Source organism: Chelonia mydas, chromosome 8 (genome assembly GCF_015237465.2).
Source record: "Chelonia mydas isolate rCheMyd1 chromosome 8, rCheMyd1.pri.v2, whole genome shotgun sequence".
Classification (NCBI taxonomy): Eukaryota; Metazoa; Chordata; order Testudines; family Cheloniidae; genus Chelonia; species Chelonia mydas.
In genome coordinates, this window is record NC_057854.1 from 54,652,954 (window position 1) to 54,674,047 (window position 21,094).

At 40.7% G+C, this 21,094-nt stretch overlaps 2 protein-coding genes across 6 annotated transcripts in view; both read right to left on the minus strand.

Moving 5' to 3' along the window:
* The window catches only part of EDEM3 (ER degradation enhancing alpha-mannosidase like protein 3), a 49,188-nt gene extending 33,035 nt beyond the window's left edge, over nt 1-16,153 (minus strand). For 2 of the 4 annotated variants that reach the window (XM_043521374.1, XM_043521375.1), the window contains exons 1-3: nt 11,970-16,153; nt 8,118-8,163; nt 1,078-1,178 (exon numbers count right to left, since the gene is read on the minus strand). In XM_043521374.1, coding sequence (XP_043377309.1) covers nt 1,078-1,178; nt 8,118-8,163; nt 11,970-12,295 — 473 coding nt within the window. In that variant the 5' untranslated portion in view covers nt 12,296-16,153. Of the gene's footprint in view, nt 1-1,077; nt 1,179-8,117; nt 8,164-11,679 lie in introns of all 4 variants that reach the window. The other 2 variants (XM_007061126.4, XM_043521376.1) reach the window with 2 other exon arrangements.
* Nucleotides 16,154-16,905: 752 nt separating this feature from the next.
* The window catches only part of NIBAN1 (niban apoptosis regulator 1), a 119,791-nt gene continuing 115,602 nt past the window's right edge, over nt 16,906-21,094 (minus strand). For both annotated transcript variants that reach the window (XM_037906777.2, XM_043521373.1), the window contains exon 14: nt 16,906-20,974. In XM_037906777.2, coding sequence (XP_037762705.1) covers nt 19,662-20,974 — 1,313 coding nt within the window. In that variant the 3' untranslated portion in view covers nt 16,906-19,661. The remainder of the gene's footprint in view (nt 20,975-21,094) is intronic.

A 21,094-nucleotide genomic window follows, 5' to 3' on the forward strand; every position in this document is an offset into this window, starting at 1 on the left:
AATGTGGCTTATTAAACTAGCACAGTGGCCAATAGTCAATTGCTCTGAAGAGCTGATAATGAACCCAGCCACACCCATTTCAGCCACTGAATTTACTGGTGGCCTTAAGTGTGCACCGATGTATCGATGATTTCTCTAAGAAAAAAACTGTACTATGCAAAATTATTCTAAACTCTTATCCCATTTGATGAGATCAATTCCTTTTTTCTTGATAAAGGTAACTACATATTAGTTAACCTCATTGGACTAGAGGAAAAAGTGGCTATAGAAATTATTAAACTATGTTTTGGTCCCACCACCTCTCTCATTTATAACATGACACAATTCTGCAGTTTTGTGCATCTCGAACAGGGGTGGGCAAACTTTTCGGCCCGACAGCCACATCTGGGTGGGGAAATTGCATGCAGGGCCATTAATGTAGGGCTGGGGCAGGGGAATGGGATGCGGGAGGGAGTGTGGTATGCAGGAAGGGGTTCAGGGCAAGGGGTTGGGGTGCAGGAAGGGTGCAGGGGACTCAGGGCAGGGGTTCGGGGTGCAGGCTCCGATCCAGTGCTGCTTACCTTGAGTGGCTCCGGGGTGGCAGTGGCGCGCAGCGAGGCTAAGACAGGCTCCTTGAATACCCTGGCACCGCACCGCTCCCAGAAGCAGCAGGCACCACGTCCCTGCGGCCCCTGGGGGAGGGGGAAGAGGGCTCGGCGCACTGCCCTTGCCTGCGGGTACCTCTCCCGAAGCTCCCATTGGCCGTGGTTCCCCGTTCCCAGCCAAAGGGAGCTGCCGGGGGTAGTGCCTGCAGGCGAGGGCAGCACACGTAGCCCTCTGCCTCCCCCCTTCCCCAGGGACGTGGCTCCGGCTGCTTCAGGGAGCCTGTCTTAACCCTGCTGCACCATGGGGCTGGCAATCCCGCAGGCCAGATCGAAAGCCCTGATGGGCCGGATCCAGCCCAAGGGCTGTAGTTTGCCCACCCCTGATCTAGAAAACCAAACAAGGGTTCTGAGTGTGCATCAACTGAAGTATTAGCAGCAAAATGTGTTAAGATTTGCATGTTCATATAAGATAATCACTGCTTCAAATACTAACTTTCCCAAGGCATCGTCTACATCCCCACGACTAGGTTCCTGACCCCGAACCCGTCCACGGCAAGTTAAAGGCATGAGTTCATCAGCTGGGTAGGCATGATCCTGTCAGAACAAAACCAGAAGGTAAAGAAAGTAGAGTACATCACTGCAACCTATTGAAAGGAAGCAGAATTGTAGTAAACTTATGAAAATCTATGCATCACCTATGTGGCTAAACTCAAACTCAAAATAACACAGCAGCAGCTTCCTCTTCATGGTCAATGGCTGACAACCGTTAGACCACATAAAACATACTGGAAGCCAGGCCATACAGTGGAATGCCTCACCTTCCTTACCCCAGAGAAACAATTGTTTTGGAGTACTTAATGGCATCTCTGAAATAATTGCTCAATTTGAACACTTGAGGTTCATCTTGTGTTTCCTGCAACAAATGCACAGGAGACTGCATATCTGCAGTGGCAAAGATCTACACTGGGAACCGAGTAGTCTTTTTCCTCCATTAAAGAACTGATCTCTCATCCAACATTAGTGCAAAAACAGTCTGGGTGGAAACTTGCTCATTTTATGAAAATTAGCTCCATTTTACAGAAAGGAGACAAGGAAGTTCAAAGGTTAGGGATAACATTTTAAAAAGCACTTAAGTGACTTAGGATCTAAGCCTCACTGAAAAAAAAATTGAAGAGATAGAGGCTCCTAAGCCACTTTTGAAAACTAGACCTAGATGCTTTGAAAATTTTACCCTACATGATTTGTCCAAGGTCACAGAATCAGTGAAAATGAAAAAAGAACTCAGTCAGAACATAAAATAATAAAATACAACCAAATGACTATGCAACACAAAGGAAAACATGACAAGTTTGGAGTAGTTTTTGAAAATGATGGCAATTTCAGGGGTGGGGAGAGGGATTACTTTCCATTGCTCTAGCAAAACAGTTTTACTCTAACACTACTTAGCACCCTTCAATCAGTCAGAAACATCAACAATGTCAGTATAGCCCAAATCAGGTGTGCTGAATAAAATACCTGTTTATGGTTCCACTGAAGTCAATGCAAATTTTGTAGCTGACTTCCGTGAGAACAGAATCAAGCCTTAGGGCCCTAGTTCAGAGTTTTGGTAACTGCCAAATAAAAGGTACTAAAATCGGAGAGTCAGAAACTGACATAAGAGTGAGACGAGACTGGTGAAATATTTTGGTGTAAGACTTGATTTTTAAGGTTTTTTTTAAAATAGCTTTTCAAAATTCTATTTGCTCCTGGCTTTTTTGACAAGTGCTAGTTTTTGAACATAAGAAAAGCCATATTGGGTCAGACCAAAGGTCCATCCAGCCCAGTATCCTGTCTGCCAACAGTGGCCAATGCCAGGTGCCCCAGATGGAGTGAACCTAACAGGTAACGATCAAGTGATCTCTCTCCTGCCATCCATCTCCACCCTCTGACAAACAGAGGCTAGGGACACCATTCCTTGCCCATCCTGGCTAATAGCCATTAATGGACTTAACCTCCATGAATTTATCCAGTTCTCTTTTAAACCCTGTTATAGTCCTAGCTTTCACAACCTCCTCAGCCAAGGAGTTCCACAGGCTGACTGTGCGCTGAGTGAAGAAGAACTTCCTTTCATTTGTTTTAAACCTGCTACCCATTAATTTCATTTGGTGGCCCCTAGTTCTTATATTATGGGAACAAGTAAATAACTTTTCCTTATTCACTTTCTCCACACCACTCATGATTTTATATACCTCTATCATATCCCCCCTTAGTCTCCTCTTTTCCAAGCTGAAAAGTTCTAGTCTCTAATCTCTCCTCATATGGTACCCTTTCCAAACCCCTAATCATTTTAGTTGCCCTTTTCTGAATCTTTTCTAATGCCAGTATATCGTTTTTGAGATGAGGGGACCACATCTGTATGCAGTATTCAAGATGTGGGCATACCATGGATTTATATAAGGGCAATAAGATATTCTCCGTCTTATTCTCTATCCCTTTTTTAATGATCCCAAACATCCCATTTGCTTTTTTGACTGCCGCTGCACACTGCGGGGACGTCTTCAGAGAACTATCCACGATGACTCCAAGATCTTTCTCCTGATTAATTGTAGCTAAATTAGCCCCCATCATATTGTATATATAGTTGGGGTTATTTTTTCCAATGTGTATTACTTTACGTTTATCCACATTAAATTTCATTTGCCATTTTGTTGCCCAATCACTTAGTTTTGGGAGATCTTTTTGAAGCTCTTCACAGTCTGCTTTGGTCTTAACTAACTTGAGCAGTTTAGTATCATCTGCAAACTTTGCCACCTCACTGTTTACCCCTTTCTCCAGGTCATTTATGAATAAGTTGAATAGGATTGGTCCGAGGACTGACCCTTGGGAACACCAATGGAGTTACCCCTCTCCATTCTGAAAATTAACCATTTATTCCTATCATAGATTCATAGATATTTAGGTCAGAAGGGACCATTATGATCATCTAGTCTGACCTCCTGCACAACGCAGGCCACAGAATTTCACCCACCACTCCCACAAAAAAAACCTCACACCTATATCTGTGCTATTGAAGTCCTCAAATTGTAGTTTAAAGACCTCAAGGAGCAGAGAATCCTCCAGCAAGTGATCCGTGCCCCATGCTACAGAGGAAGGCGAAAAACCTCCAGGGCCTTCCAATCTGCCCAGGAGGAAAATTCCTTCCCGACCCCAAATATGGCGATCAGCTAAACCCTGAGCATATGGGCAAGATTCATCAGCCAGATACTACAGAAAATTCTTTCCCGGGTAACTTGGATCTTACCCCATCTAAAACCCATCACAGGCCATTGGGCCTATTTACCATGAATATTTAATTACCAAAGCCATGTTATCCCATCATACCATCTCCTCCTTTGTTCCCTGTCTTTTAACCAGTTCTCAATCCATGAAGGGATCTTCCCTCTTATCCCATGACAATTTAATTTACCTTTGGTGAGGGACCTTGTCAAAGGCTTTCTGGAAATCTAAGTACACTATGTCTACTGGATCCCAGTTGTCCACATGTCTGTTGACCCCTTCAAAGAACTCTAATAGATTAGTAAGACATGATCTCCCTTTACGGAAACCATGTTGACTTTTGAGCAACAATTTATGTTCTTCTCTGTGTCTGACAATTTTATTCTTTATTATTCTTTTTTCTTAGTTATCAATATAGGAATGGGCAGGCAAGTAAGTTTTGTACTTGGGCTAGTAAATTCAAAGCTTTTCACCAAACAGTTTTATTTTTAAACCACTACCAGAATGACACATATAAAGAAATAAAAACATACATAAAAATTCTTATTTTAATTATGAACAGTGACCCAGGTTTTTTGGCAAGTTATGATAATCACCAATAGAATTAGTAAAATAAAGCTTTATAAAGTCCAAAAAAAATACTTAAAATAAATGTTGTGCAAGGTGTTGACTTCCTATAAGACGTGTAGTATGAGGGAACAATTAGTGATGGAACATGTCTACCTCAGTTCCACTGGTTGCTGTATTATACTATCTTTTAATTTTAAAGTAGAAATTAATGAGCAGCATAATAAAAGCAAAATTGCAGCAAATGAATACGTGAAGTGGAACACATTCAATATCATTTATGAGTATGTGCTGTGACAGATTAGTGTGACAGGTTATCCAGACTCCTGGGGTAGGGAAGAAAAAGTATGGGTTGTTTTTCAATTGATGGCCTATTGTTCTTTGAAAACTCTGGTCCTATCACCGCCTTCTATTCTTCCTGAGTTCAGCTACCAGAGCCAGGGTATAGCTCTCATTTTGAATATCGTACACCTTACAATTATCCTGAAAAACTGATTAATGAACTGTGAAGTAGAAGGAAATTCAAAATTAAGAGCTCAATAGCTAAAATTGTGGAGAAAGCCAATAATCAGGTAATTCTGATATAACTACCTTCAAGACAGACAGAAAAGGGAACATTACTCACTAAAATAAAAGTAATAGTCTACATCCTGAAGAGCAGGAAACACTCTGAAAAATGAGGGAATACCGGTTAGTTATCTAGATCTATCTGGAGATGGGTTAAGGCTATGGGGCCAAATGCCCCTTCCAATTCAGTTGAGATCAGTGGATAAAGAGGAGATGTATCAAGGGCAAAATTAGGCACACAAACTACATAGGTTTAAACATCTGTATGTCTTAAATTTATAAAAGCATGTATTTGATTGACAAATAGGGCTGTTTGCTCTATGTCAGGATTGTAAATTAAGAACAGCATTGATATAGTCCACTTGCGAAAAATGCACAGCGCTGCCAGTGCTGTATGATTAGGACTACTGACCCAAGGGACTAACACAACTGGCTTTTCACGTATCCTTTGTGTGTAAGTGTGAAGAAATGCTCCTAGCTATTAGACTTGTCTGTGAGGGAATAAAAAGCTACTCTCTGCCCTCCCAATTGACATATGAAAAAGTATAAAAGACATCCCCCTGCACGCAAACATGAAATGTGAGCCTAATCCACTCAAGTCCAAAAACATTAATAGAAATAGTAAATCAACAATTTTCAGCTCCCTGTCTCAAAAATTGCTGTTAACAAAAAAAAAAACCACTTAATTTTCTTGCTATCAAGGTCAAGGTTGAAACTCCAGTCTTTACTTCAAGTTAAACAAACACAGAATGAGACTTGTTTGTTTAATGCTCTAGCATACGTGGCAAGTAAATATCCTTTTGACATTCATGCTTCCAGGATATCTGAAGTCACACTTCCTCTTAACCCAACATTTTCTTGCCACAAATGTAGAGAAGTTATTTATTAGCTTCAAATTTATAGTAATGAAAAGTAAAGCACAAATATCTCAGCTGACTGAAGAGTTTTGTCCAACGTTAGGCAAGGTAGGTTACCTAATTAAAAGCAATAAAGAGAAAGCAAGGCAGATTGAAAGCCAGACATTTTTATGTAGTCAGGTTTCAAGTATCTAACTAGAAATTATTTGCAAAAAGAAAAGGAGGACTTGTGGCACCTTAGAGACTAACAAATTTATTTGAGCATAAGCTTTCCGATGAAGTGAGCTGTAGCTCATGAAAGCTTATGCTCAAATACATTTGTTAGTCTCTAAGGTGCCACAAGTACGCCTTTTCTTTTTGCAAATACTGACGAACACGGCTGCTACTCTGAAACCTAGAAATTATTTCTATCCAAAGAAGCCAGTTGCTAGTCACACTGTTAGGCAATATAGAGAAGAGTCAGAATGTCAACCAAAAACAACTACTTGAAGTTTTGTTTTATTTTTCAAAAATCAAACAACAATTCTGTATCACTTCACAGCCTGCATACCTGAACATGTTTAATAAAAAACAGTCCTCACAATAGCTTTTCTTCTGTGCTTTAATACCTTTGGCATTTATAAATGGCAAAGAATCTCATTCACTGTATACATTATCTATTTACATGTCTCATTAACTTTTAACCTCTTTGGAAGTTAAAGGGTTATAGCATAATATTGAGCCATGCAGTCAACATACTCTCCAGGGACAGTGGTTTTCCATGTGTGAGCAGGTGCAACTTATGAAAGAAAGGTCTGTGCTATAATAAGAACACTTATATGCCCAGTAGAGAAAATACAAAGATGAAAACAATTAAAATGTTTTTGTTAAAAAAATACATACTTTACTAGACTAAGGTATCATAAGAATAATTGGTATTTCAGGCCATGTCTACACAATCACTTCTGTCAGTATAACTTATGTCATTCAGGGGTGTGGAAAAAACCTTAGACTGCCTTAGATTTTCAGATGTACAGTTAACAGGGGTCACCTGTTTCCCCTAAAATGTTTCCCATTTCAGTGTATTGATAGTATTATATTCTTCTTATCAATAACTGTATTTTAAATGTAGAGATTCTACTGTTGAAATAAAAACAATTATTTATTCTGGAACAAGACCAAACTAATAAATTAGGATATAACAAGACTGACTAAACAACAAATCAGTCTCATGTCCAACATGTGAAGACAACTAAAAGACCTAAAATTGTTTTGACAACACTAAATTACAACACACATATATCATGTAAACAGTAGCAAATGTGGACCACTTAATTACATTACAATTGCCTATTTAGCACCAGGTTATGCAATGTGGGTCTGATGCTACAGGGTTTTTTTTTTTTATTTTATTTTTTTTTAAGTGAAATGGAACTTTTGAGAGCAAAGCAGCTGCAAAATCTACAGCAAATGTAACATCCCAAGCAAATATGAGGTTATATAATTAATGTTAGGCCCACAAAGTGTAATCAAAGTTATCTGCAGGAACATATAAACATTTTTATATAATATTCACCAGCACAACCAATACATTATTAACAATTAATGTGTTCACTAGAATTTGATAACTACAGACAGGTATCTTTTCAAGTGTTCTTGGTCTGTAGGTATTTTGCAACATTTTTGTTCTGAGGTCTCATGCTACCAAATAAGTCAAGGGAACACTAATATAGTAGGAAATGTATAAGAGGAGACAACATACATTAAGAATAGCAAGCAGGTTTACATGGTAAGGTCCTGACTCTGCAGTGAGAGAGATGCAGGTTTACCTGTAGAGAGCCCCATTACCTTTTAGCTTTATAGGCCACCTGTAAGGATCCAACTGGGAAATCAGATATCAAGACTATATTGCAACATCTGCTTCCCTTTAAAATATTTTAAATTCTGTAACTTAGCACTTTTCATTGTCAATTACCTTTACAAACACCTAAATTCTTAGAGACTACTGCATTTCAGATCTAGGGGGGGAAAAAATCAAGCATAGGTTAAGTAACCTGTCAGGAATTCCTAGCTACTGTTCCTGTGATCAGACATTACTCTCCCCCTATATTCATATTTCTTATATGCAATCAGACACTTCAAAAGAAAATAATATAAGCTGCACATACGAACTTCAACTTCAGTTTTCCCCCAACAGAGTTTCAGCAAGTTTTTTAAAACTGCCAGGTCAATAACAAAACTGCTGACAAATGCAACACAAACTTTAATTTATGTGTAAGCATAATGAAGAAATTGGTATTTTACTTACCATGTAATTGCTATAAGCATGATCAAACATTTCTAACACTTGATTCCTAAGAAAAGGAACAGGAAAAAATTTGTTGAATAAATGATCAGTTTCATATTTCCTCTTCTAATTTTCAAACTTTAACACAATAGAAGTACTGTAGTTTAATATCTGGAGATTAATATCAGATGCCCATAAAAATACATAACATTCACTTCATCTCTGGAACTTTGCCCAAATAAAGCTGATGAAGTAAAACAACCAGTGGCAAGATATTTATGATCTGTTTGGACCTCATGAAAGAAAGGGGAATGAAACACCATCTAAAGCTAGCCCAAAAGTAGCAGGTGGTGTACAAACTGATCCCCAACAGGCCAGTCCTGTAACACTACTGCTATTCCAATACTGGAGCTTCTTCTTAATGAAACTTGTTCATGTCCCTAAATTTATTATGCAATTATTTGTTTCTGGGAGCATTCCACTTGCAAAGAGAAAAGAATTTCCAATCATAAAATCCAATTTTCCAGTGCAGTATATTTTCATTTTTTAAAATCACAATTATTATACTGAAAAGACCAAATAGGCTACTAGATACTTTGCTAGACACTAAAAATCATGGTCTTAGGCTATGTCTACAATATGCAGCTTTTAGCAACATGGCTATGCCGCTACAGCCGTGCTGCTAAAAGGCACGCAGTGTAGCCGCTGTTTGTCAGCAGAAGAGAGCTCTCTTGCCAACAAAGCGCTGTTCATACCAGCGCTTTTTCTTGGTAAAACTTTTGACGTTCAGGGGGATTTTTTTTTTAACATCCCCAATGACAAAAGTTTTGCTGACTAAGTGCCAGTGTAGACACACCCCCAGTATAGGTTTCAGAGTAACAGCCGTGTTAGCATCCGATGAAGTGAGCTGTAGCTCACGAAAGCTTATGCTCAAATAAATTGGTTAGTCTCTAAGGTGCCACAAGTACTCCTTTTCTTTTTACCCCCAGTATAGACAAAGCCATAATAAAGACAATGGATTTACGGCTTATCACAACAATCTGTAAGCCACTAACCCCCCTTTTTGTCCTATGATTACAGAGGTGTAAACAGGCCACTTCATCTTGAATGGTCCCTTAGAATATGTGCTAACTACTTATGATAAACAATCTGTTTGGTCTTGCATTTAGCTGTGATATCCTGAGTTTCTTTCACAGATCTGAAGAAGAGCTGTGTTGCTGGAAACCCTTGACTCTCTCACCAACAGAAGCACCCACCTTGTCTATCTAAGAACGAGCCAGGAGGCACACTCCTCACTCAGAAAAACCCCAGGACATAGTTCTGTGTTCCTTCTGCAACAGCTGGTATCATCAACACCCAAAGCTATTTTACGATTTAGTGGAATCATAAGTTACCAGGTTCCATATTTTCCCTGAATTACAATCTTGGTAAGTAAAGAAAAAATGGTTTCAATATTATTTATGAATGTATATATTTGTGATGTCTAAATAGTGGTCATGATCAGAAATGTCACTATATCCAATGGCACTCACTCTCTCGATAGCTGCTTCCTGTCTTAGCAAAGACTATTTTACTACCAAAAGATAGCATTACTAATAGTAAGGAAAAACCTAATACAGAGCAAGTTGGATTCTATTCTGACTTGGGCATCAACAATGTTCACAAAACATCTATTACTGTTGCGGCTGATGTAAGAGGCAAGAAGAACTCGGCTAGATTTTCAAACACCCAACTGAGTTTACTGGCCTGGCAGTTAAAAAAATAATGTTAACTCATCTAAAAATTTTATTATGAAAGCAGGGAAAAGAATAAACATGAACCCCAATGGTGCCTTTTTCAGTCATTTCACCAATTATAACTATTTGATGGCCTCAATTCTGCAATTTAGCTTTGCAGGTGAAATCCTAGGCCCACAGAGAGCCCCATCCACTTCAATATGACAATGTGGTCTACCCAAGCAGATCCTGATGCAGGATCAGAGTCTAACCCTATAAACATTGTCCAATAATGATTCAGCACATTAAAAGGTTATAACTTTTTTTTCCTCCTTGAAATGAACTGTATTCCCAGACCATTATCCGAAGGGATCTCTGTGGAAGGTACGTTCTTACCATATAAATATATATATTACCTCCTACTAGCATAGGTGCTCCAACCCAGACCCCTCAGTAAATAAGCACCTCTGAAAGTAAGGTGGCTTCTTTCCACCTCTGCAGCATTGCAAAAGCTGAACAAATACCTGAAGCAGTCCACATTTCTGCCTGTACTGGTAGATCCTAGATCACTAATACACCTATATCAGATGGCACATAGAGAACATAAGTTAAGCAAAGCACCTAAAAATGTAAACAGGCCAGGAAAGGAGTCTAAACCACTTGGGTAGCCATGTGAGGAACACATAGCTAAGGTATTTTTCAAGTCTTTGTGATGTATTCAAAGTGCTTCGACATCTTTGAATGAAAGAGCCAATGAGTGCACATATTATAATTAAATAATGCTTTTTATCTAATGACCAAATGACCGTATAATGAAACTTCTTAATGAAGCCTCACAACACCCCTGTGAAATATTACCATCTTCATTTTACAGAGGATGACAGTAAGCATGAAGGAGGTAATGAAATTGTCAAGGTGACACAGTGAGTGTGTGGCAATAATGATCAGAATGCAGAACTGCCTTCTAAAAAATCCTACTCTACGTACTAGCATACATACCTCATCACTGATGTTGTACTCTTTATCCTTTACATATAAGAATAGTTTTTTTTAAATAATTAGCTTTATACACACATGCAAATTGGGCTCCCTAAACAATTTACTTTATTGCTCACAGTGACTGATCTCAACTCTTATTAATATGAAAGATGCTATCTCTTATCACGCTAAAACCTTGATTTGTTCCAGAAACACTGTCACAATTAGACCACAATGCCGAACACCTACTGAGTATGGTTTTGACCTTTGACCACTTGTACCCATAATCATATACAATGCCTGACTGAAATCTTCATGACCACACAGAGACTAGGGGGTGTCAACCACAAGAGGGAGAAGATGACCCGATAGGGAGGTAGATGTGACGGGGGGGGGGGGGGGGGGGGGGGCGTACCAAAAATTCAGGGGAGTACAAGGTCATTAAAGTACATCTCTGAGGGGCTAGGCACTACTCTCACGCAGACTGGGAACGTCACACAGGCCGCCGGCTGTCGGTGCTGGGGATCAGCCCCACAGGGCCGAGATCCATCCGTGGGCGGAGTGGGGTTCAGCCACACCCCAGTGGGACCCGGGGGAATCGCCAGGCCCCATGGGGGAGTGCTCCCCCCGCTCAGAGGGGAGCAGCCACAGGGGTCCGCACCCCTTCCACGGGGCCAGAGGCTGAGCCCCTGCCGACGGAGCCGACAGAGGGGGGGCTGTCGACAGGGCAGCCACAGTGGCCAGCCCCCCGGGGAAGGGATGCCAGAGGGGCCGGTGGCCACTTCCACCCACCCCACGCGGCAGCGACGACTGGAGCCAGTCCGGGTAAGCGCTTGCCAGCTGCGCACAACCCACCCTCCTTCAGGCCCCCGCCGCGTCTCCCCGCTTACCCGAGCTGGCGCTTTTCCTCCCTGCTCATGGCTCCGGCGCCCGGGGCGGCTGCCAGCACCGAGGAAGCGGAGAGAAGGCCCAGGGCCAACAGCTTCCATCTCCCCCAGCGGGCTGCGGGGTCCCCGCTCCCCCCCTCACCACCGGCAGCTCCGCTCATGGCAGTAGCTGCCCGCCGCCCCGCTAGGCCCGGCTCAGCCCCATGCTCGCCGCTCGCCCCTCTCCCTGGCGGCGGCGGCGGCTGCCGCTGCCACTCTCAGCGCCGCCGACGTGAAAACGGAAAGGACCGGACCTTCGCTTTCCTGTGGCGTAGCCAAGGAAACAATCGCCTTCCGCGGCTTCCGGGTTCAGCCCATCACGTGGCGCCGCTGTGGACCAATCGGAGTCGAAGGGGTCGGGGGTCCGTTTGTGCCACGTGATTCCGGTGAAAGACTTTAGTGGAGTGAGACGTGGACAAAAGAAGGAGTCGGCCCCTGGCTCGGGAGATGGCGTGCGGGGACTGCAAGTTCCAGCGTGCAACACTCCACCCCGAGCTGGTCGCTGAACTCTGGAGGGAGCACTGCCTTCTGGGAGCTGTAGTCTAGATGGGTCTGAGCCGCCTGGCTCCTCTGGGAGCATTGCGTATTGGGACCAGTAGTTTGTGAGTTGCCCTGAAAGGGCGTTATGTAAAGGACCTTGCTTATAGACAATGAGGGTAGCTGCAGTCCTACTAACCCATTCAGTGGCCTGGGACCTCTTCTTCCTGGCTCTAGAGCCCCACTCATCCTGCGGCCTGTAACAAGTCACTGTGGGGCAAATGTCTTGTTTCTCAGGATTCACTCCACACCGGGAGCACTTACTGCCTAAGGGAAGGGGGTTTCCCAACTATCACAATTTTGGCAGTAGTCTCATGCTATTTGGCTTTTTTCTAAAAGCCCCAGGTGCTGGACTCATGTGGTTATGTGAGAACCAGAGCTTTAATTTTAAACAGAAAAGTTTACAGCATTCACCACCACACGCTTGAAACCAGCATCTGCGTGTAGCTCCAAAGGCTCAGAAATTAAAAGGCAAATAAAGACTTCCCCCCCACCCCACTTGCCCCAAACAAATAAATATATTATTTTTGAGGTCTGACTTTTTTAACCTTGAGACTGGCCCTATTGGGAGATGATTTTGCCATGAATAAAACAGTGAAGAGTGTCTTATACAGTTGTCCTATATTTGCTTGAAGTCTGTGTGGACACTGTGCCCAGCATTAGCACTGAATATGACCGTGAGCAAATCACTTCGTTGCTCTGTGCTTCAGATTCTAGGGTGACCATCTTTGATAAATGGAAATAAGGGAAAATCACATGAAAAATACAGGACAATGCTTTATTTTAAGGGATGGTTTAGGGAAACTTCTTTTTTCCCTTAGCATGTCATGTATTTCTCTCTCAAGTGTACATTTCTACTGCCCTGAAGTATACAATGGAATCATAAACTTCAATTTAATGTTTAAAATGATACCTTATTGTTCGTTTTGATACATTTTAAATCAATTTATAAAACTCTTTACATGTACAATTGATATTAACTTAATTTGAAGCGCGGTCTTAAAAAAAATGTAGTAGGTTTCTGCAATCCAAGTCTGTTTACACAAGGAAACTATTCTGTCCACTGCTTCATTTGAGGTAGGACTGAACATATAAATTCCACCAGTTTTAAGAAATTGGAAGGAAGAGGAGCTGGATACCATTGTTGCCGGCACCCAGTGCCGAGAGGCTAAACAACAGCTGGGGTTGGTTCGCTACCCGGTGTGCTACACCCAGTAATCACAACGGGGTGGAGAAGCAGAAAAGTTTATTTGCAGCTGCAAAAAGGTACAGGGAGAATAGAATCTCAAATCCTGCACACAGAGCAGGAAGTTACACAGGCTTTTATACATCCTTTTTCCCAGCATACTTATCCAATAGCAGGTTGCCCTAAGTATCCATATAGCCAGCCAATCTAGTTCCCAACTAGTTCCCTTGTTCTCTGTATCATTTGTTAAACCATACATAAAGCTGCTTTATTCAGCATTGTTCTTCCATATCTGCCTTGTTTGGCCTTGCTTAGTTTCAGGCAGTCTGACTATGGAACATATTGTTGCAGATTCTCAGCATAACTGCTGTGAGTGCCTCCAGGCGGGGGGGCCAAGGATACTTGGGCCTCGTACGCATAACTGCTGCGAGTGCCTCCAGGCAAGGGTGGGGGGGCAAGGACACCTGGGCCTAGTGTGAGGGGGCTTCATCGACACTCGTGGTCTTCCATCCCCTCGAGTTACCTAGTGGCCATGCCCCAGTGTCCCCAACACCATGTTTCAAAGCTCTACCTCTTCACTGTACCTTCGTTGTAATAAAGCTTACTGGTACCCATATATAGCAAGCATTTTCTGTTTACTTAGCCACTAAACCTTTACCTTTCCAGAAATTTTCTAAATTCTTCCTAGCATTTCTTTACTTGTGTTACAAGTGCATATAAAAATAGTTTTTAAAAGTGCAAAACCAGAGGCCTGGGTGGAAAAATGTCTGAATATCTAATATGTTTAACAGGCAGAGTCTCAAATAAGAAACCACATCCTTGATTTTCATTTTAGATGTGCAATTCAGTGCAGTCTTAAAACACAAAAGGAGAACCTTTTGTTAAAAGGACTGGGTTTCTTCAGGTTGATTTCTAGATTAAACCTTGTTTTGAGCGAACAGTTACATTCTTTAAGTACGGCTCTGCAAAGCCTTCCCTTACTCATACGACAAATCAATGAAATAAGAGATGGTCCTTTGAAATAAGGGACATATGGTCATCCTAAGCCATTCAGACTTTTGTGACAACAGAGATAAAACCCAGATGCTCCCACTATCAAAGCATAGGCCACTGCCACAGCAGCGAAGGGCAGGGGTTGATGTAAGGAGAAGCTAGAGACAGAGACATCTCCCATCTCTCCAGCTTGGTGAAGTAGTGCTCCCTCCACCATCTTGGTTGGTGTTAAGAACTGTTGCAATCTACATTAACCACTAGCTGAAGAGGAATCTCTTTTTGGTGTTAACAGTATAGGGCCCATGACACCAAATTAAGCACTTCTGATTGTATCCAGTAGAGGAATGGAGCCAACAAACACTAGCCAGCTAGTGTTCTACAGTAATCTACAGCACTATTATAATTGTAATGTTACGTCAATTAGATGCATTATAGTGCTGGAGTGCCATAGCTGCCTCTTTTCTTTTGACTGAGAGTTGATTTTGACAAGGGTATTTCTCACCTTGTAGGCTATATTAAAATAAACCTAGAAATCTCTTTTGAGGGGGGAAGAAGGTGATGAACAGAACAGCATCACAATACTATAATGCCGAGAACCTGCCCCAGAGGACAATACCAAAAATTGGCAGCCTTATGGTTCCTGGCAAATTACAATACAGCCCTCAATTGGGCAAAGTCTGAAAGAAAGTATAGCTGATTTACTTGGGCTACTTTCATTGCTCAGGCATTTGGCGAGCATTGTATATACACACATTTACTATAAATTTTTTGCTCTGTGGGTAGGGTCAACTCTGCCATACCAGGGGAACAGGAGGTGGCCATGGGTGGCAAGCTGTTGAGTTTTTTGTGGCATTACACATTAAATCTGTGGGGCATGAGGTAAGTATGGCTGCTTTAACAAAGTTACATTGAAGAACAGTATCAAGTCAAAGAAGAGTTTAGTTTTTCCTTTACATTTCAACTGATGTTGGATTTGCCAGCCAGGAGAGACAGAGAAAGGTGATAGCACAAGTGAACATCTGGTCAGTTCATCTTGAAATAGTGCAGAAATCACATCTTTAAAATAAAAATTAGAATCCCTAGGAAGGCAATGTGTGCAATTATTACACTTGCTTAGAATGCGAAAAGGAAGTGCTCCATAAAACATTTAAACATACTCCATTTAAATAAATTCTGACTATGTTGCACATTCTGTATGGCTGTATTGTAGTGACATGCATGAGTGGAAGATTATCTTCTTTAGGAACTCTTCTGGTTTTGTTTCTTTTTACATCCTTCCTGTACAAATGTTGGAGCACAGGACAGAAACCAGTCTCTTCCATTCCTTTCTGTCACTGGGAGGAGGAATAGCTCAGTGGTTTGAGCATTGGCCTGCTAAACCCAGGTTTGTGAGTTCAATCCTTGAGGGGGCCATTTAGGGATCTGGGGCAAAAACTGGGGCTTGGTCACTGCTTTGAGCAGGGGGTTGGACTAGGTGACCTCCCAACGTCTCTTCCAACCCTCATATTCTATGATTTACTGCTGCTTCCATTTTGCTCTATTGACTCTTCTGCCCTCCCTCCTCTTTTCTTATGGGTGTCCTCATTTCGTCACACTAGTTGGTTTCCACTTTACAAGTTCATGTGGGAGTCTGTGTGATGGCATCAGGAGTACCAGTGCTGCTTATTCCCTACCCAAATTCCCACTCCCTCCACATTGGTGACATCCTGGCTTGTCTATTATTTGTATTACTGTAGCACCTGGAAGCTCTTGTCATAGATCAGGACCCTATTGTATTAGGCATTGTACAAACACAAAACTATGGAAGTACTTATAATGTCACCTGATTTGTGACTTTAAATGAAAAGCTCCTGATACTTCAAATGTCCCGAATAGCAAAAAATAGGGGAAGGAATTGAAAATATGACTTATAGGCTCAATTGCTTCTAACTAAAATGTTTTAATTTAAAAAAAATTGTAAACAAAAATATTTTTCTATGGGACATTAGCTTTTTGCATTTAACAGTGGATTTAAAAATAACCATTTGAATGGGTGTAAACAGCCTGGAGAAGAAAGGCTGTCTCCCAGCACTGATATTGGTCCCAGCTTTTCTGCTGTAATTTAAACAGTAAAGCCACAGTGCTACAATGGACATTTGTCTCTCTTATGCCCACCAGTGTCCAGAGTTCATGTACATGGACTCACAGCCTGGGTTTATGACAAGTGGAAGTGAATTCAGAATTTCAGCACTTTAAGAAACTATTTTTTAAGCCTAACAGTTAACAGACAATACCTCTTCTAGAGACAGCATCACATATCACCACCCAGGAGCATCACAGTTCAGATCTACAGCTGGCAATAATCTGAGATTGTTCTCCAGTGATCCCTCTGATAAAAATATGGACCAGCATGAATGAGAGCTGAAGTAAACTGCATCTGGTATGTCTCACAAGTATCAAATTCACTTAAAAAACCCACCTCTGACATCCAGCAATGAAAGGGATGACCATATTTTATTTAGTTTAAGCACTTTACAAAGTTACAAGCAAGTTATAATGTGTTTCTTGTTTTGTCTACTCAAGCTGGTAGCCAAGTGAAATATAACAACAACAACACTTAATACATATATAGCTCTTTTCCTCTTCAATGCACTTTAGAACTCTTAACCAATTAATTCTTACACCCCCCAACTTAAAGAGGTAAAGGAATTAGTCTTATTATCCGTACTTTGAGAAAATTCAATCGGGATAATGTTGCTGGAAATGCTAAGAAAATTGAAAAAAATATTATGATTCATCAATAAACTATTGATCAAAGGTCCAAAGCAACCTTCCAATGATGGAAGTACCGGGGGACAGATCCTTGATACCATAGTCTGCTTTGTGCTGCTCCATTCAGAATTAAGCAAATACATTTAATGTCCCAAGACTATGTTGAGGTGGGGTATGCAACTGTTTATCCTTACTCTTAGTACATAGGAAACCAAGAAAAAATGTAAATAAAAACACAGAACAAACTACTGATATGAATAACTTGAATTCAAAACTGTAGAACAAAAGATAATATACGAGAGGAGTCTCAGTTCTTCCCTACTCTTACAAAAAAAACCCAACCACACTAAACATTTGTAGTCAACACTGAATTACCAAATATGTACAGAGAAGTACTGCCCCAAATCTAAACCTGTAATGTGAATGATTAAATATTACTTTGGAGGAGAACATTTATGTTAAATTCTCTTTTGTTCTGTACATATAGAAAGTACATCAAAAGACTTTCATTTCTAAATAGCTTTAGTTGTAAAATGAGGTCCTGTATGTAGGAGATAATTGTTACTATCCTGCTATTCTTCTATCACACAGAATTCCATACTGGAAATATGTCCTTCCACCAAAGAAATGGTTACAAGAGACATGCACTGGTTAATTGCCAAACACAGTTGAAATCACTCCTTAATGTTCAGTACCAATTTAAAAAAATCAGGAATGATCCATAAGACAGTTAGTTGGCAATTGTTTGTGTGAGCTTTAGTATGAACATTTCTCCATCAAATAAATATTCATGACCAGTCCCACAAAAAAAATCTTGTATTTGACTTTATTCCTATAATTATGATGTATGAATACACCTTGTAGTAGCATTTATTTCACAACAGAAACCTTCCAGTTGATCAAGTAAACCAATATCATGGCATTTCCAAACAGATGTTTGTCTGTTCAGATAGTGTCACTTCCCTGTGAGTACTGTATAACAGTTTGACTGTCTCATGCTATGGACCTTACAAAATTTCCTACAGTTAAACGCCAGCAAGACTGAGGTTATGCTGTCAGATCTTTATAATCTCTTGAAAAGGACATTACTTTCCAGTATTATTCTTTATGGGTCCAATCCTGCAACTCTTACTCACATTAAATTGTACTTACTCCCTGGGCCAAACTTTTAAGATATCTCAAACCCACCTCTAAAATTGCAGATACAATTTTAATGCTCAACTTACTAAAACTCCATTTTTCACTTCTAAGATTTTCTGTGGCCAAAAACTCCAATCTGTGTATGCAAATTACACATCAATGCAGCTTATATGTGGACCACAATTTGGTATTAATCTTGGACATGAAAAAGCATTGCCGATTTTTTTAAGCTGCTTTTGAAAATATGACCAGTTTGTCTGCCAAAACCTAAGCACAACTGGCTATTCCTTAGCTACTTTCCCTTCCATTGCATCAAGAAATTGGAGAGTAAATGGTATGATTATGGTATATGGGACATTTCATACTTCATTCTGATTTCCTATGCTTTTGAGATTTGGTGACACAGCCTTATGCATGTGGCAGGACTGCAGTACAGAACTTTGGATTGTGGGTGACTGTACTGTATACTGGGGGAGTGCAGAAGGTAGGTGCTGCATAATGGTGATAGCTGGTTTTATTGTAAATATTCTCATTAGATCCAAAAAAAGAGAAGAAAATAGCTCTAAAGTGCTCTGAAAGGCTGTGTAACCCAGAAGTGCAGAGTGGGATTGAGAAACCTGCTCCCAGTGTTTTCCCAGTTTTAAATATAGAAAAAAAAAATCAGAACATTTTATTGTCTTAATCTCTGTCAAAACTTTAAAATACTTAAGTAATCAGTCAGCTTGCAAACTTCAAAGTTTACATGCAATTTGGCTGCTGAACAACCTATTTGTTTTCTGTTTAACTACTTGAGAGATTTAAATGTTTTCCTTCTAACACACTGAATGCATATCCTAAATGAATTTATTTAATAACATTTTGATTGACTAACTTCAGCTAAGACCTGTTGTAATATTGCCAATCCCAATCATTCAAAAAACATGAGTCAGGCCCCCCCCCAAAAAAAACATAAGGTCGTCTTAAAATTTGTGAGATTTTTAAAAAAAAAATAATTTTTTTTTTTTGGTTCTTTTTATTTGCCTTGATGTGTTCAAGCATTTGGGGGGGGGGGGGTGTCATGCTTTCAAGCTTTTTTCCACAATAAGGCCAGAAATTTACTACTATTTTTTTTTTTAAATGAAAGCTGAGATTCTCAGGTAATAACCTGATTCCAGCAACTGGGCCTGTAACAAAACCCTCCAAGTACTGGAAAACTTGTGATAAAACTGCAAGAGTTGACAACACTGCAATTAGGCCCATTCCTGCAGCCTTTGCTCATGAAGTCAGGAATATTCATAAGAGGACTGCTGGAGTGAGTAATGGCTGCAGGATTAGGCTGTATATTTGTGAAGAACACTTTTTACTCTTCAGAGTGTTGCTCTGCACAACTCTCCTCAGTGTTTTCTTGTGTGACAGTTTCACTTCCTACTGAGCTTGTGATTTCAGCACTTAAAGAAGGTGCACCTGCTGGCTGACACTCATCACTTGCAGTAACAGTAAAGCTTTCAGATTTAATATCCACTGTAACCTCTGCCGTGCTAAGCTCATCTTCCTCTAGCACTAGTGAAACCTCCAAATCATCAGTTGTTTCTATTCTTAAGTTTTCAATACTCAAAATGGGTACTTGTGTTGCATCAGGACTTTCAGCAGAACACCCAGGAAAGCTCTCAGCCTCTGTTTCCATTGGGACAGCATGAATGTGACCTTCACCTGCTTCCTCCAGGTCAGATCTTCTGTCTCCAACTATGCTTTTGGTGTGTGCCTCTGGTTGCGATTTGTCATGAAGACCTTTGCAGCTTTCCAGACCAGAATACCAGACACTTTGGTTGATCTCCATTTCTGCCTTTGACTCTTGAGACACATCCAGTTTTTCAGAGACCTCCAAACATTCTGCTTGAGTCACATGGTTGCCTGCCTCTGAAATGATCATTAAATTCGTATCACCTGTACCCAAACTGGATGGAGGTGGCTGCTCCACCTTGAGCTCAGACTGTTCTAATTCTTTATTCACTATCTGGTCTGTTTGACCGGTTTCTGCATTAGTTTTGCTGTTTTCATCACTCTCTTCCCCATGTTCTTGCCACTTCAAAATTTCACATTCATTTACCCCTTCCTTTTTGTTCTCAGATGGAGCAACTGCTGGTAATTCAACTGTCACCATCAGCAAGCTTCTGATCTCATTCAGAGTATTAGGGACTGTAAGACATCCCTCCTCTTCTTGTACCTTATTTTCTTTTTGAGTGTTCCCTCCAAACTCTGTCTCCACCGCATTTTCATTCTGGGAAGTTATCATTTCCTCCACATCCTTTTCTTCCTTAGGAGTAAAAGGATGAGATTCCAGTTTGTCAGTGATGTTTGTAATGATCACCTTTTCACTATTAATTGCCTGACTGCTAGACACATTGACATAAACTGCTTCTTCATTGTCTGATGGCTTTCTAGCATCATACCACTTCTCCTGGGTCATTTTTTCTGACACCACAAGCAGTTCATTACTTTGAGTTTCAGTATCTGATGTTTCTGTTGAAGTGGTGGACGGTTTCTTATCAGGACTGGCTTGTGCTGATCCTGAAGGGGTCTTCAAGTCAGTTAAACTGGACACACTTTCATAAGGCAAGTTTACGTTGTCCTCAAAAAGGTTGTGTTTCTTCAGAATGGCAGCTTCTTTTATTACTAAGTAGACAAAAACATCAAACGGATCTGAACAAACTGACATTTTAAGAACACTCAAAATAAAAATACTCCTTTACTATGTTTCTAATATCATGGATTATTAGCAAGACTTAATTTTAA